At 39.4% G+C, this 15,690-nt stretch overlaps 1 protein-coding gene across 1 annotated transcript in view; it reads left to right on the plus strand.

Annotated features, from left to right (window-relative positions):
• The window catches only part of apaf1 (apoptotic peptidase activating factor 1), a 61,828-nt gene that overhangs the window by 19,139 nt on the left and 26,999 nt on the right, over nucleotides 1-15,690 (plus strand). The window contains exons 23-27 of the mRNA XM_037695968.1: nucleotides 2,725-2,850; nucleotides 6,644-6,775; nucleotides 6,864-6,989; nucleotides 9,647-9,772; nucleotides 13,722-13,868. Of these exons, the coding sequence (XP_037551896.1) occupies nucleotides 2,725-2,850; nucleotides 6,644-6,775; nucleotides 6,864-6,989; nucleotides 9,647-9,772; nucleotides 13,722-13,868 (657 nt within the window). The remainder of the gene's footprint in view (nucleotides 1-2,724; nucleotides 2,851-6,643; nucleotides 6,776-6,863; nucleotides 6,990-9,646; nucleotides 9,773-13,721; nucleotides 13,869-15,690) is intronic.

Below are 15,690 nucleotides of genomic sequence, written 5' to 3' on the forward strand. Positions count from 1 at the left end.
GGTTCGCTCACTCATGCTCACGTCTGTGCACTTTATTAACTAATTCCTTACCTGTGTAAAGACAATAAATAAGGCACATTAATGATGACTGTTGTTAGAATATTCCACATCACCTCACCGTCACCTCCAGTCGTCTCTCCTTTCTACACAGGACCCCGACCGGTATAAACAAACCCAGCGCTGAATGCAGCGGATCTCCCATCTGCCTGATCAAAATTAATGCTACACCTCTTTTAAATGTGCTGCTGTCTGCCAGCTAAATAATATTTCATACATAGCCTCATTGTGAGTGTCACTGCACAATCTGTTCCGGGACAAAAATACATAAATAAATCTGTACCGGGGTGCCGGGACCGGAAGCACAATCTGTACAGTGCGCCGGTACTCAGGGCGCTGGAGTGGTGCGCCCAGAATCTTCTATCCCTTGTAACAAAGAGGAGCTAAATGCACATGTACAACTTTTAACGAGAGTCCATGGGCTAAGCTTTTTGCGCCCCCAGGGCGGAAATACATCACCACTCGGAGACAACGTTTTTGAAAGAAACAACTTAACTTATCATTAACTATAAAATATTTACCTTACACAACAAAAAATATATATACACATATTTTGAAATATTTTTATTTTATTATTTCATTTTTATGTTTTTTAAGTCTTCAATGTAATATGGTGAATGGTGTGAGTGGTGGGGCAGCACCCTAGACTGGCTAATGCTGATCAGAAGTCATTTTGGTTTGACAATTTGGGCATTTTCAGGCTGTATATAGGCTGCTGGCTTTTGTGTGAAATTTTCAAAAAATTAAAAATGGGCAAAAATAGACAAAGAAATGACGACCCTTGAAGGTCCAGTTAACTAGAATTTGAATTAAAAGTCTCAGTTGCTGAGGAGATTTTTGCATAAAAAGGTATGGCCATCAAACAACCACAAAACTGGATCATTTCTATATAAAACAGTAATAATAGTGATTAATTACATTAGTTGTTTTTTATGCCTACTTCTCTTTTTCCTAAAGTTTACCACTAATGCTAAAATTTGTTAAATTTTGAAAAGCTCTAACCTTGTCCAAACATCAATGTGCTTTCAGAAATGTATGACAATAGACAAACCAACAATTCTTAGGGTAGAGAAGCCAAATTAATTCTTACCAGACACAACTCTGTTTATGTAATTATGTGCTTTGGCTGCTTTGATTAGAGGCCGTGTGAGAAACTGCTGTCATCTTCGTCTTTGTTCATAATCACAAGAGTTGCCTGCAAGGACAAACAGATGGCGTTCATTTCTTTATGAAATAAATCTTCAGTCCTCTTGTTGTCATCATGAACTAATGTGCAGTGCACCCATGATACACACTGAAAGACCATATGGTTAAACATCTACAAGGATGCAGTAGTCTGCTAAAGCAGACTTGCCAAAACTCTTCCAGGGTTTGATCACAAATATGGTTCTCATGGTGCCTGTGGTGACCATCTTTATCTGTGACATCAAATATTTTATGTTGTCAATGTCTTTCATTTAAGAGAACATATAAAACTTAATTCTTATTGTGTGCCTTTAATTTCCTTATGTTTTTTTTTAAGCCTATAGGGATGTTTCCAAGCTGCAATGTTGCAGAATCTCCCAAAATCCATCCCTCTATGTATTTTCTTTACTGTTTATTCCTGTTCAGGGTCGGGGGGAACTGTTGTCTATCTCCAATGGTCTGGCTAAAGGTGGGGTACACTCTGAACAGGCTGCCTGTTACGTCCACCAAGAACACAACACATTAAGGAGCACACGTGCCACAAACATCAGGGTTCAAAACATTAAATTTATTAAAGCTGCTGCTTCTGGGGGGGGGGGGAAGATTATTATGAACTCCCAATTCCTGTGTCCACCTAAAAAGACACAAAAACCCAAAGTGTTGAACTGAAAGATGGACCTGGTGAGCTGGTCAAACAGAACAAAACGGTCGAAGCCACTGCTGGTACCGGACTAAAACTACAAAAATATACTAAAAGAACTAGTTCAAAAGACAGAACGAAAACAGGACAACCAGTCCCACCAGGCCAAAATTACTATAAAAAAGGGACAAAAGTTAACAAAAAACTACCTTGTCAGACTGAGGCTGGCTGCTGCGGCCCACATCGTCAGGACTCATCCTGGGCAGGATGAGTGAGAGGGAAGCAGAGCCCAAAAAAGACGAGGGCAGCCAGAGGGCAGTCAAAAACCAAGAGCCCAGAGAGAAGCCAAAAAGAGAGAGGGATGAACAAAAGCTCCCTGGGACCAGCTTATTTATAGGCAGATGTAAAAACGCCACAGCTTAAAACAATCAAGGTTAATTAGTTAAGAAAACCCAAAATATGTCCAAAGGATGGAATAGTAATAATAATGTGCCTCAGGCACATAACACCACCATATTCCTCAAAGTTAACTTTAACATTTTTAAGAATTTCCCCATCACAAGAAGTTATTACAGCACTTTACTTTGTTGAAATAAAACACTTTCCTACACCTATATTGTTTTGTTTTCGGCCTCCTGTAGAAACTCCTAAAGTCGTTTGTGATTCTGATGTTGCCCTCAAAGCTCGTAGTTTAACTCCATTCGTACGACATCACTAGTTTATTTGTGGCCGTTTCGATGCTTCTCAAATCTTAGAAAAAAACATACCCTTTATTTTGCTGTTTCTCTACATATTTGTGCTGCAGCTGATGTTCTTCTTGCTGTTTTGTCTTGTCCTTCCAGATCCTGGAGGTGCCCTCCGGGAAGCTTTTAGCCACTCTGCAGGGGCACACTAAGACCGTGCTTCACTGCCAGTTCTGCCAGAGTGGCCAAACGCTCATCACATCCTCTGAGGACACCACCATCAGGGTAGGTTCAACTCCTCTCCTCCTCCTTTTGTTCCCTTTCTTTTTTTTAGACATCTCAAGTTTGTTTCTGCTCAGTTTTGTTTCTCCTTTTCTTCTTTTTCCTTCTGCTCCTCATTCATGGGGGCCGAGATGAGGTAGAGGCAGAGCAGCCAACCTGGGACCCAAAAGTCCCAGGTTCAATCCCCAGTCTTTGAACATGTCGATGTGTCTGAGCAGGACACCCTATCTCCAATTGCTCCCTTCAATAGCTGCCCATTGCGCCACCTGGGGGTGGATGGGTTAAATGCAGAGAGCCAATTTCGTCATTGTATGGGAACATGCAATGATGACAACACATAATACATTATTATCCCTCACCTCCTCCCTACTTAGTGGCATCTTTTCCAACTCCTCCCTTTTACTTGTTTCCCATCTTTCTTCCGTTATTGCTCATTGTTCTCCCTCCATCCAATCCTTCTCCTTTAGTAAAAATACTAGCTTTAGTGAATCATTCATCCTCAGTGTTTCAGGTCCTACGGCAACTTTGCCTTTCCCCTACCGGTTAAACTCCACCAGCTCCTCTGCCGGCCTCTTCACCTCTCCACACTTCATCCTTCTGTCTTCTCTCCTTTTCCCAACTCTTTTTGCCTCTGGCTACACTGCTCTCAATAGCTCTTTATCTCCACCCTGCTCCTGTGTTGACCACATGCAGCTGTTTGTGTGTGAATGCTGAAAGTGTGCACATCAGGCTGTTACGCTCTGTCAACCCCCACTGTTCATGCTCTGTTACTCTTTCCTCTTCCCCCTCTCATCTCGTTCTTCTCCTTCTGCGTCTCCTCTTTTTACCTACAGACCTGTCCACTGCAGCACCTTCTTGGCTCTCCTCTCCAACAGCAAAGCTCCTCATTCTGTATTCATGCGGCTGCTGCCTGCAGCATCGCTATCCTCAGACCATGCCACGGCTTGTTCTGAAAATACTCAGCTTCATGCCGCTTGACATGTGCTTGCTAGGAAATGCAAGCGATGTATTTAGATGTTAATGCAAACGCAGGGCGAATACAAAAGACATATTTTTACCTTGAGACAAGAAAAGAAGAGAAACCTCAACGTTGTGCACAGATTGTGCAAACCCTGTAGCTGTTAGGAGTCTGTTAGCAAAAATATCTAATGAATCACTGGATGAATTTGAATAAAACTTTCAGGAAATGATCATTGGATGCACATCTACAATTGAATCAAGATGGCTGCTGCGGTTTATCAAAATTATCCAATACATTATGCTATAACTCCATCAATTGTACTGATAAACATGAAAAAGAAAAACACAAGACAATAAATGTAAAACGTTGTGTACAGAGGTTTCCACTGCATCCAACATGAGTATGTATTTTGCAACAACTTCTTTACTGTTTTTTAGATGAGTCAGTTTTTTCTGCGGCACCAAAAATGTAACGTTGATTCAAATATACCTGCAAATGATTAAAATCTTTCTAATTTCTTCTTAGAAAATATGGTTGATTTGTCCCTTTTTATCATTCATAGGCTGAACCATGTGTTGGAAAAATTCAGACATTTTGCTGTTTTTGCACACAAACTGACAAATGCTCATAAAAACATTGCTACCACCATCGGTACATTTCTTTGATGCATGCTGTCACAACTGGAAATACTCTGGTGGCTCCTAGCTGGAGTGCACAGGAGGCAGGAAGCAAAAGTATGTTACAGAAATGCTTATATTTTATTTAAAGCGTTCAGATGAGCGTCACAGTTTAAATGCCGACTGCTTTTTGTGTTAATATGTTCACTAATTGTGCATTTAGGCAATAAAGCTCTCATTATTTAGAAAAAAAAATTCTTGTGAGGAATATATATAAAAAAAACAACAACAATCTGGTCATCAGGCCTTCAAATTAGGTAAATAAACCCTCAGAGGAACTGCATAGAATGGATAAAACTGGGTCATGCAAAATAATAATCCCAAGCACAGCAACAAATCTACAGCTGAATGGCTGAGAATGAAAGGATTAAGCTGTTAGAACAGTGAAAGTGGAGACTTTAGCCTGACTGAAACGCTTGGCGAGACTAGATGAGAGTTGTGCATATGCAGACAAAATTATTTGTACAAATATATTAAAGAAAAACAACCCACAAAGGTCACTGAAATGACCTCAAACTGACTAAACAAAAAAATGTCTGAAATCAGTCATTGCTTTTAAATTAATTTCAACGGGATTATTTTTTTAAAACAAAATATGGTAATGAAACTGGCCTTGACAAGGAGGATGATACCCCTAGAAATTAATAAAAATATTTGACCATCAGACCAAAGTTCATGCTCAATAATCCAGGTAATAATCCAACAATGTTCAGTCAGGTCATTTGGACGGTTTCTTTTTTTGCAGAGACGTTTCGTCCTTTATCCAAAAGACTTCTTCAGTCTGAGTAGCCAGCCACCAGCAAACTGAGTCCCACCACAAACAGCACACTCCCATAGTGGGGAAAAAACATTTAGCTGGTGATAAGTTGGCCTCTGGGGCCTGCCCTCTCCCCCGTCAACTCCTCTGAGGGACATGACCATAGGGACATGTTAAACTTACGTGTCTTGTAATCAGTATTACATGTGTCTTCAGTCCTGTAATTGGTCAGTCAGGGGAAAAGTACCATCTTTTTCGCTGTATAAGTCGCACCTTTTTTAATAAATTTGCAAGTCCTGCAACTTATACACCGAAGCGACTAATATAAGTTTTTTCCCCAATATTTATAATCCAATTTTTGGCTGAGATCTGACGAGTTCATTCATTCTGACATGGAAAAATATTGAACACTACCATTTTCAGCCACTAGAGAGCCCTCAACTAATGTGGCAAGCCAAGTGTCTCATTAATAGATAAAAGTGGCTATTAATGAGACACTTGTCTTGCCATACCAAGCCACCTTTGTCTCGCTCCGGAACTCCTGGAGCAAACGTCAAATCAGCTGCATTTCACCGCGCCGCCCAGGAGAAATGCAGCTGATTTGACAATTAAAGTGCATTTATTAAGGAAACGTTAAACTGAGACACACTTTTACTATAATTTCAAGCAAACAAATAATTGTTTTTAAGTGTTAATCTTGTTAAATTCTTGTTAAAGTCCTCCCGTGCACGCTCCCACGGCCGCCATTTGGCAGCCAATCGATTTTTGGCACAACACCGGCCCACGTTTCCGGGCGGTCAGCGGTGACACATAATAGATGCAACCTATACGGCAAAGCAACTTATTTTTTATTTTTTCTACTTTATTAGACATTTTTGGACTGATGCAACTTATAGGGCGGTGTGACGTGTACGGTAGTCACTGGGCTGTTTGATATCATGGTGTGTAAGAAGGCACGCCTCAAACCTGAGACAGCTGGAGCAGTTTGTCCACGAGAAGTGGACCAAAATACTGCGGACTGGTTTCCAAGTCTCAGAGAGTTACAGCAATCCCTTGATTGCTTCGGCAAGTTGTTCCACATTTTTTTAAGTTAAGGGTACCCACCTTTTATTAGTGAAGGCCTGTAAATAATTTTGTTCAAGCACAATTCAAAACAATGGCTGATACTCATCAGATATATATATTTTTTTGTTCTTATTGTTGCTTTTGTCAATTTTACGTCATCTCAGAGATCTTTGTGTTTATTGTAATCATTAAAGGATACAAACAAACAAACAATTTATGCCTGTGCATAGTTTATTTTACAAACTGACAGTCCAGTAATAAATGACAGTGCAATAAGTCTTGTATTTTTATGTGTATCCAAGTGGTTGACAGATCGTCCTCTGTTTTTCCCTGTAGGTGTGGAAGTGGCAGTCAGGCGAGTGTAAAGTACTTCAGGGACACAAGGACCAAGTCCGATGCTTCGCTCTGCTCTCCGACTCAACAAACGACTTGAGACTGCTGTCCTGGTCCTTCGATGATACCGTGAAGGTGAAACGCACACACACACACACACTTTGCACGTTTAACAGCAATATAAAGTCATCCTGTAAATAATCTGTCCTTTCCTCACTGTCAGGTGTGGGACGTTGCGAGCGGAACAAAACTGCAAGACCTGGACGCTCATCAGGGAGCCATTCTGTCCTGTCACGTCTCACCAGACAGATGTCTGTTTGCGACCACCTCTGCTGACAAGACCGCTAAGGTTCAACGCTTACACACACTCGCTCATGAGACGAGACGTCTGTTTGTACCTCCAGTGACATGACCTATTACACATCAGTGTCTTCTGTCAAATCTTCCCAACTGCTCACTTACAGCACATAAACAAGGATGCATTGCTGTGCGTTATTAAAGTTTGTCCAGTGAGGCAGTGAGAGACGTTACAGTAGATATGCATCAGAAGGCTGCAGGTCAGTCTGTTCTCCACACGTTTCCAGTCTGGATGTATTTCACGTTGCTGCAGGCCAACCCATTCAGCAGGTTGGCTGCCCCCAGCTGACCTCCCCCCTCTCTGAAAGTAGCTTCTGCCAGTTTACCAGTTGACTTTGATTTGACTTTGACTATGAGGGCTTAGCGAGTTTTTTGTGAATACAGTCATTTCTAAGTTACCATCCATGGAGAAGTTAGCTGCACTGTGAACAGAAGGACAAGCCGAGCTGCGTTGCTCTTCGACACCAGCTTCCTTTCATCATCGTTCAGTGTCCTACAGTCTCCAACAGTTATGCAACCATTAGGAACTATTTTTGTTCCAGATTGAAACGACATCTCAAAGCCAGTCTCTCTGGCATTTGTTAAATTACTTGATGAAAAGCTACTTCTAACAAGTTTTTCACAGAAGCTGCCCTCAGTGATTTTTTTATGAACTTGGCAAAGATCATAACTGAGTGTGTGTTGATCAGGCTGATCAGCAGCCAGTTACATTGTCCTTGGTCCCCAGGCTGACTTTTTCCTGCCTGAATAATAAAACGTAAATCATCAAAGTCCCTGGTTTCCATCTATCTAGAGGTCAAACTAACATTTTTAGCAATGAGTGCCTTTGAGTGGCAACACTAAAAAAAAAAGAGTGCTCTGTTTTTTTTTTTTCATTTAGTTTCCCCTGACCTTCAGATAAAGAGGTTTGTGTGCAGATTTAGTTAGCCTGCCAAATGAAGGGTTTTAATTATAAGTCGTGTTATTTATGTGCAACGTGGGGTGCAAAGAGGGAACAATGGATAAAATTCAGACAGGGTTCAAAAGTGAAAATGAGAACTCTAAAACCATCAAAGTGAGCGAGACATCACCCATTAACAGATGGAGACACGGTGGCGACAAAGCAAGCGGCACATTGACACAACCAACTCAGAAGAAGATTTATCAAGGATGACGACTTACTGCAGGAGCAACAAAGGGCTTCGTTTTCTAAAATTGCTATAGATGACAGGTTATCTTCCTAATTAATGCTTTAGCTTATTTATGTTTAAAAGAAAATATAGCTAATCTTCAGAATTGGTTCCTCATTTAATCAGTTTATGCAAATTTTGTTTTAACTAACAAAACTGCATTTCCCGCAAAATTGCAGCGTGAACGCATATTGCAGAAGAACTTGCTGAGAAACAGCTGAAATTAGCTAAATAAAAACATGCTGAAATGGAAGAACAAGCCTAAATTAGCACAAGGAAGCAGAAAGAACACATTTGCTGAAATTTGTTTAAATATTCAGAAATTAGCAGAAAACATATGAAAGTAGCTAAAACGAATTAGCACAAAAAAGGCTAAAAAATAGCTGAAAGTCAGAAAGAAACTTGAACTCTCAGAAGGAAGCAGAATGAGCTGAAATTAGCTAAAATAATGTTGAATTAGCTGAAAAGGCTAAAATTAGCAGAAATGGCTAAATAGTAGCTGAAATAACATAAACTAGCATGAATAAGCTGAAAAAAGCATAACAAGCTGAAATTAGCTTAAAGAGGTTAATTAGGCTGAAAGTAGCAGGAATTACCACAAAAAATTAATTTATCTGAAAACAGCTGAAATTAGCTATAAAAAATTGCTAAAAATTTAGCTGAAATCAGAAAGAGCATGTTTGCCCAGTTAGGCTGAAAGAAGCAGAACTGAGCACAAAGAAGTGGAAATTATCTTAAAAAGCTTAAATTAGGAGGAAAATGAAACGGCTGAAAAGTAGCTAAAAAAGCAGAAAGAAGTTTACATTACTAGAAGGAAGTGGAGAGAGGACATTTTAGCTGAATTAGGCTGAAAAAAGTTTTAAATGAATGTAATAAATGTCAAATTAGCCGAAAAAGCTAAAATTTGCATAAGACAGCTAAATAGTAGCTGAAATGACAGAAAAAGCTGAAACTTGCATAAATAAGCTGAAAGGAGCATAACATGCTGAAATTAGCAGAAAGAAGTTAATTAGGCTGAAAGAAGCACAAACATGTTATAGTTGTCAGAAAGGATCACAAAACAGCTGAAATTAGCTGAAAGTAGCTGAAAAATGTTAACATTTGCACAAGGAAGCTGAAAGAAGCTGAACCAGAACAAAAAGTAAAAGGAGCAGTAAACGGTTGTAAACGTATCTAAAGATTTGAAGGATGTAAAATAAACTCAACTCATTTTCTATGAGAAAAAAATGGCAGAAAAGGCTAAATATTTAAAAAAAGCTAAAGCTGCACCAATACCAAAAGTCATAGCAGGATTGTCCTGAATGCGCTGAACGTTTTGATATGATTTGCTGAAGTAGCTCAAAGTTTATGGAACGAGAAAAATGCTGAAAAACGTACGGAAGAAAAACGGATCACAACAGTGTGAATGCTTCATAAACATTCACACTGTTGTGATCCGTTTCTCACTGTAAAGTCTTAACGTAATATTTTGTGCTTGCAGGTGTGGAGCTGTGAATCCTGGCAGTGTGAGTACGTACTGAGAGGCCACCAGGAGTGTGTCAGAAGCTGCCGGTTTTCCTGGGACGGCCAGCGCCTCGCAACAGGAGATGACAACGGAGAGATTCGGGTGTGCATTTGAGAATATTTCTTATTCTGTTAAGCTGCGCAGAATGCAAATGCAGACGGATTAGGAGTTACGGGAACAATGCAAAATGAGATGTGCTCTTCGTGTGTCAACACATTAACCAGCTCTGTGCTGCACTCGTGAGAATCGATGACGGAGCCTCTAATTTTCTGTTCAAAATACAAAAAGCAATTACAGCAGTCAACATTTATTTCCAGAATTCACCCTCTAATTACATGTCATCCCTCATTTAGATAAAGTGCTTACTCGTGATTAGCGCCGTGCACACAGGAGGGGCTGAGATGAAAGAGAGGAGGCAGGGCTCCTCCTCGTAAGGAGGTGTAGTGTAAGAAGTTTGGGAGCGAGCAGGAACAGGAGGCTCGTGCTGCCAAATCGGATCTCTGAGGTCTGCGCAGAGCACAGAGTGAACTGAGGTAGAGAGCAACGTGCGTCCTTCAGCCTGCAGCAGAAAAGTCAGTGATCAGTTTAGAAATGACTGAATCCAAGAGGTGCGATTACACAACATCCTGAAATCTCCTCTGTCTCCATGGAAACAACAAGCATGCCAACAAATAAATATAGCTGCGTGTGATGTGTCATTGTCCAATAAGTATGGCAGTTGCGTAACATCTGTAAACCAACACAATCCTCAATTCACAAGTTCTCATTTAGTTCAGTGCAAAAGTCTTAATCCATCCCCCTGTTTTGTTTGAAAGGAACCAGACTTCCTTTTCATCGTTTACCAACGTCGTGAGCAATGGTTCTGCAGCGTTTCTGAATGTTTTTCTCAATGTTTTTTATTTTTTAATTGTTGGCTGCTTGATATCTCTCCATTAGCCAAAAATCTGGCACATTTTTGGCATGTTGTTCATTTTGCAAAGAGCTGCTATGAGTGAGGTTCTTACAAACAATTAAAATTTGTGTTTTTGCCAAGGATTGTTGGAGTTCAGCGTATGGAACCAAGATGACTCTCAGCTAACCCTACACCAATTATTTGCCAAACGTGTGTAAAATTAACCGAGTTAAATCCGTTCTTTTTGTGTTTATGGTTGATTTAGCTGTGGCAGCCATCTTGAATTGTGTTGACTCTGAAAATTAATCACGATTAACCTATAATTAACTTTGTTACACACACAAACACAGGCAATTGCATAAATGTTTGCTTTTCATGACAGCAGGCAATAAATATTATTAAACAACTGTATAAGAAAAATGGAAAAGAAGACAATGGTCTTAAAAGAACTTAAAATATAATTTAAAAACACCAGTAACAATTGCTCGCATAACAGAAAAAGCACAAGAACACATGGGTCCTTGAAAGAAAAAATAAAAGATCAAATAAAAATAAAGCAACGTTGTACCTTGATGTTATGGTACATTCTCAGTCATCCACATATACAGTGACAGAAACTTTGATTTTCTGTTATCCAAGTGCTTAGGTGGCTCAAAACCTTTGCACAGACATTAATTTGCATAATTTCAAACTGTTTGTACCACATCACTAATGCCCCATTTACACTGCCCCCAATAAGCCCCAATTCTGCACAGCCCGCTATAGAAAGACTCTTTTGCACCAGTACTTTAGCTAGTATTTTTAGCTGATTTGAGGCTGATTCAGGACCTCTTTGGACCGAGCGAGCTCAGTCGAGCCGAGTCCGGACCAAAAAGTGAATGCAGGATGCTGATTGGTCAGGGGGAGGAGTCACTGGATCTCAGAAACTTTTCACCGATCCGCCATTTGCAATTTCTTGGGACGCGGATCAGCGGCTGGATCTATTTGTAAGATTTTATGAACAATAATGACAACGCCGTGTTTAATTCTGAAGTCCAGGCGTTTTTTGTGTTTGGTGACTGACGACAAAATTTGAGCGAGCGGAGTCACCGCGGAGGATCGTACGAGCTGCCGACCCATTGAAGCATGCGAGGCCAGACCCCGAGCCCCGGCCTCGCCTGCTCACAAAGTCCAGATTCCGAGCCCTGGCAGGCGGGAGGACTGGGATGGAGGGTGGAAATGTTTTTTTAAAAACATTTTATGTATAAAAATATACATTATTTTTATCATCCATCCATCCATTATCTTTTACCCGCTTCTTCCATTTTGGGTCATGGGGGTCGCCGGTGTTCATGTCCGGCAATCACTGTGCGAGGGGCAGGGTACACCCTGGACGGATCCCAAGTCCATCACAGAGACGCATAGAGACAAACGAGACAAACAACCATTCACTCTCTCACTCACACCTAGGGACAATTTAGAGTTAACAATCAGTCTAACATGCATGTTTTTGGTCTGTGGGAGGAAACTGGAGTACCCGGAGGAAACCCACACATGCACGGAGAGAACATGCAAACTCCACCCAATAAGGCCCCCGGACCGGGATTTGAACCAGGGACCTGCTCACTGAGAGGCAGCAGCTCTACCAGTTGCGCCACCGTGCTGCCCATCCTGTTTTCACTTTGACTTTATTAAATAATCTGTTAATTAAAGTTAACTCAGCTGAAAAATCATTAAAAAGACAAAATTATTGGATCTCAGGAATATTTCCCTCAAACATGTTTAAAGAATAGGCACAACCTTTGGTTCAACTTTATTCTAACCCACCGCTGTACAAATCACAAAACAAGAATTACACTTTAAATTAAAGCTTTAAATCAAAGCTAAAAAATTATCTGTATACAAAAATAATAATCTATATACAAGAAAAATAATCTTTATACAAGAAACAAAACCACAATGAGTGCAAATACATCAAATGATGAAGAAAAATATATAATTTTAAATATAGATATCCTGATGCATGCTCAATAATCCAGGTAGAAAAATCTAAAAAAAAAGTTAAGTCTGGTCCTCTGCATTCAAAAAACAAAACAAAAAATTGTAGAAACGTTTCTTCTTTCATCCGAAAGACTTCGTCTGAGGTGCTGTATTCAGTTAGCTTAGTCTTATAAATAGCACCAAGACTGAAGAAGTCTTTCGGATGAAAGAAGAAACGTTTCTACTATTTTTTTGTTTGTTTTGATTTTTGAATGTCCAGAGGACCCGACGTAACTTTTTTAGATTTAAATCTAGATGTCTTTGTAAAATCTGGTTCATCAGATTGAACTCAGTTCAGTTTTTTTATACAGCGCCAAGTCACAACTGACGTTTTCTCAGGGCACTGAACAGAAATATTCATATATAATAATAATAATTTAATATTATTTATCTGAGGAGCAAACCGCTTTGAGGAGCTCATCGCAGAACTCTCATTAGCAGGACTTGGATTCTGGACACGCCTCCAGAATCGGTCCTGAAATGCAGGTGCAAATCCAGGCTGAGCAGAGTTGGGGCTGATTAGGAGCAGTGCAAATGGGGCCTTTAAAAAAAAAAAATACTGTTTATCCTCATAGTCGCCTTTGTCAAGCTGGAATGGTGAAGCACATGGTGACCCAGATATAATTAGGTTATAGCACTACACAGTCACTCAGTAGGTCTGTTTTTAAGACGGTTTTAATAAAAAGACAAAAGTCAAAATGGAGCATTTCTGTTAGACATAAACAGTGCTCCAGAAATGTGTTTGATAAAAAACAACACATTTAAACTTATTCTAGGTCACCACCACAAAGTGTGATATTTTTGACACTAGAGACCCCAAACATATGATATTTTTAGGGTCTAACATTTAAGGAGATCCCTGTGCCCAAACAATGTAACATTACTGACTAGGTTTACAATATTAGACACTAATCAAAACACTCTGGGGTTTTTTCTGTGTTAAAACAGACACATTTTATTTTAAGATCCCTCAGGTTGTGACCACTCTGCTTTGTTGCACCATCAAAGTAAACCTTGCCTAAGTTTCTGCAGTTGATTCAAGAGGGAAACCAGTTCTACGAGCCTGGTTTAAGTCTTTGTTGGTAATCACCAGCATTTAGTTAGTTGTTATTTATAACGTGCAACTTCTGTCTGCCACAGCTCTGGAGTGTCAAAGATGGCTCTTTACTGAAGATTTGTTCCCGGGACAGTAAAGACGGCATGGACTCGCTTCACGGAGGCTGGGTGACAGATCTCCACTTCTCACCAGACAACTCTCTTCTCGTCTCAACCGGAGGCTACATCAAGGTATGTAAACAGAAGCTCGAAGTCCAGGTGAACTGGTGTAAATCCTGACGGAGAGGACACATTGTTGTCTTCAGTAATCGTGTGAATGTTTATGAAGCACTCACACTGTTGTGATCCTTTTTTCTTCCGTATGTTTTTCTGCATCTTTCTCGTTACACAATGTTTGCGCTATTTGAACAAATCATAGATCAAAATGTTCAGCTCATTCAGGACAATCCTGCTATGACTTTTGGTATTGGTGCAACAGCTTCTTGAAATATTTAGCCTTTTCTGCCATTTTTTTTCCTTATAGAAAGTAAACTGAGCTCATTTTACATCCTTCAGATCTTTAGATTTGTTTATAAACTTTTACTGCTCCTTTCACATTTTATTCTGGTTCAGCTTCTTTCAGCTTCCTTGTGCCAAAAAAAAAAAAAAGAGCTAATTTCAGCTGTTTTTTTCAGCTGTTTTGTGATCCTTTCTGATTCTTTAACTACAACATTTGTCACTTCTTTTAACTTATTTCTGCTAATTTCAGCTTGCTATGCTCCTTTCAGCTTTTTATGCTAGTTTTAGCTTTTTCTACTCTTTCAGCTACTATTTAGCTCTTTCGATGCAAATTTGATATTTTTCAGCTATCTCCACTTTTTTTTTTTTTTTTAGCTTATTTCTGTTCTTTCCACCTCCTTCTGGTGGTTTAAGCTTCTTTCTGCATTTTTGTTAGGATAATTTATTATTATCCTTGTAATAACTCTTTAAATAAATGTGCCACACAGGAGAGGTAGATATTTTCTTAATCCCAGGTTTTAATCTTGTAAGGTGGAGCAGTGTTGAAATACAAGCATCAAAATGTTACATGACGCTCCATCCCGAGTCTGGGCGCTGAGAGCTTAAAAGAGCGTTTTTTTATATTTGTTATCAGACAAAGGCAAGGTCAGACGACTGCTGCAGCCTCTTGCAGCACTCTGATCCAGACAAAACAACTCTTTAACACACACACATGGTTATATGAGTTATAACATTTGACTTCAGTAAGTGAAAAACATCTGTGACTTGTCGCATCTCCATCATTTTTCAGCTACTTTTCATGTATTTTTTGCGAATTTCAGCTGTTTTTTTAAACTAATTTTCAAATTTTTATGCTCATTTCTCCTTATTTATACCCAATTCAGCAAATATGAGTTCTTTCTGCTTTCTTCTGCTAATTTAGGCTTGTTCTTCCATTTCAGCTACATTTCAGCATGTTTTTTATTTTGTCGTTGCTAATTTCAGCTGTTTTTCAGCAAGTTCTTCAGCAATAAGTTGAATAAACACTGCATTTTCACAGGAAATGCAATTGCTCTAGTTAATGTTATATCTCATTTACATAATGAATAAATCCCAGATGATTGTTTTACTGAAGCCCTGTGCATGTCAGAACTAGATTCACCACTGTGTTTTAGCAGACACACAATTAATCTTTTGTCACACTTTATTTAAGCTTTTGTTATAAAGTTAATTTGCAAGATGACACAAAGTTACAGAGGGAAAGGGAAGAGAGAAATTAGACACAAGTATCATTAAATAATGTTTCCTGCTGGATTTAAGCCAACCATGTAGATGATTTATGGTTGATGCTTTCCTGGGGATGTGTGTTGAGTAAAACAACTTAACCTGTGATTTATTAGGAATTAAAACAGTTCCATAAACTACAAGCATGACAGAAAACGTTCATTGTCCAAGGAAAACAAGCATGACAAAGTCACAAAGTTATTTTATTAAAACAACCTCACAAACTATAAAAGGGCTTTAAATAGTGATTTAAACAAGAGTACTGTCTTTAAAGCATTAATGTTCTCTAGGA

Source organism: Nematolebias whitei, chromosome 22 (assembly GCF_014905685.2).
Source record: "Nematolebias whitei isolate Nwh7 chromosome 22, NemWhi1, whole genome shotgun sequence".
In the NCBI taxonomy this organism is placed as follows: Eukaryota; Metazoa; Chordata; class Actinopteri; order Cyprinodontiformes; family Rivulidae; genus Nematolebias; species Nematolebias whitei.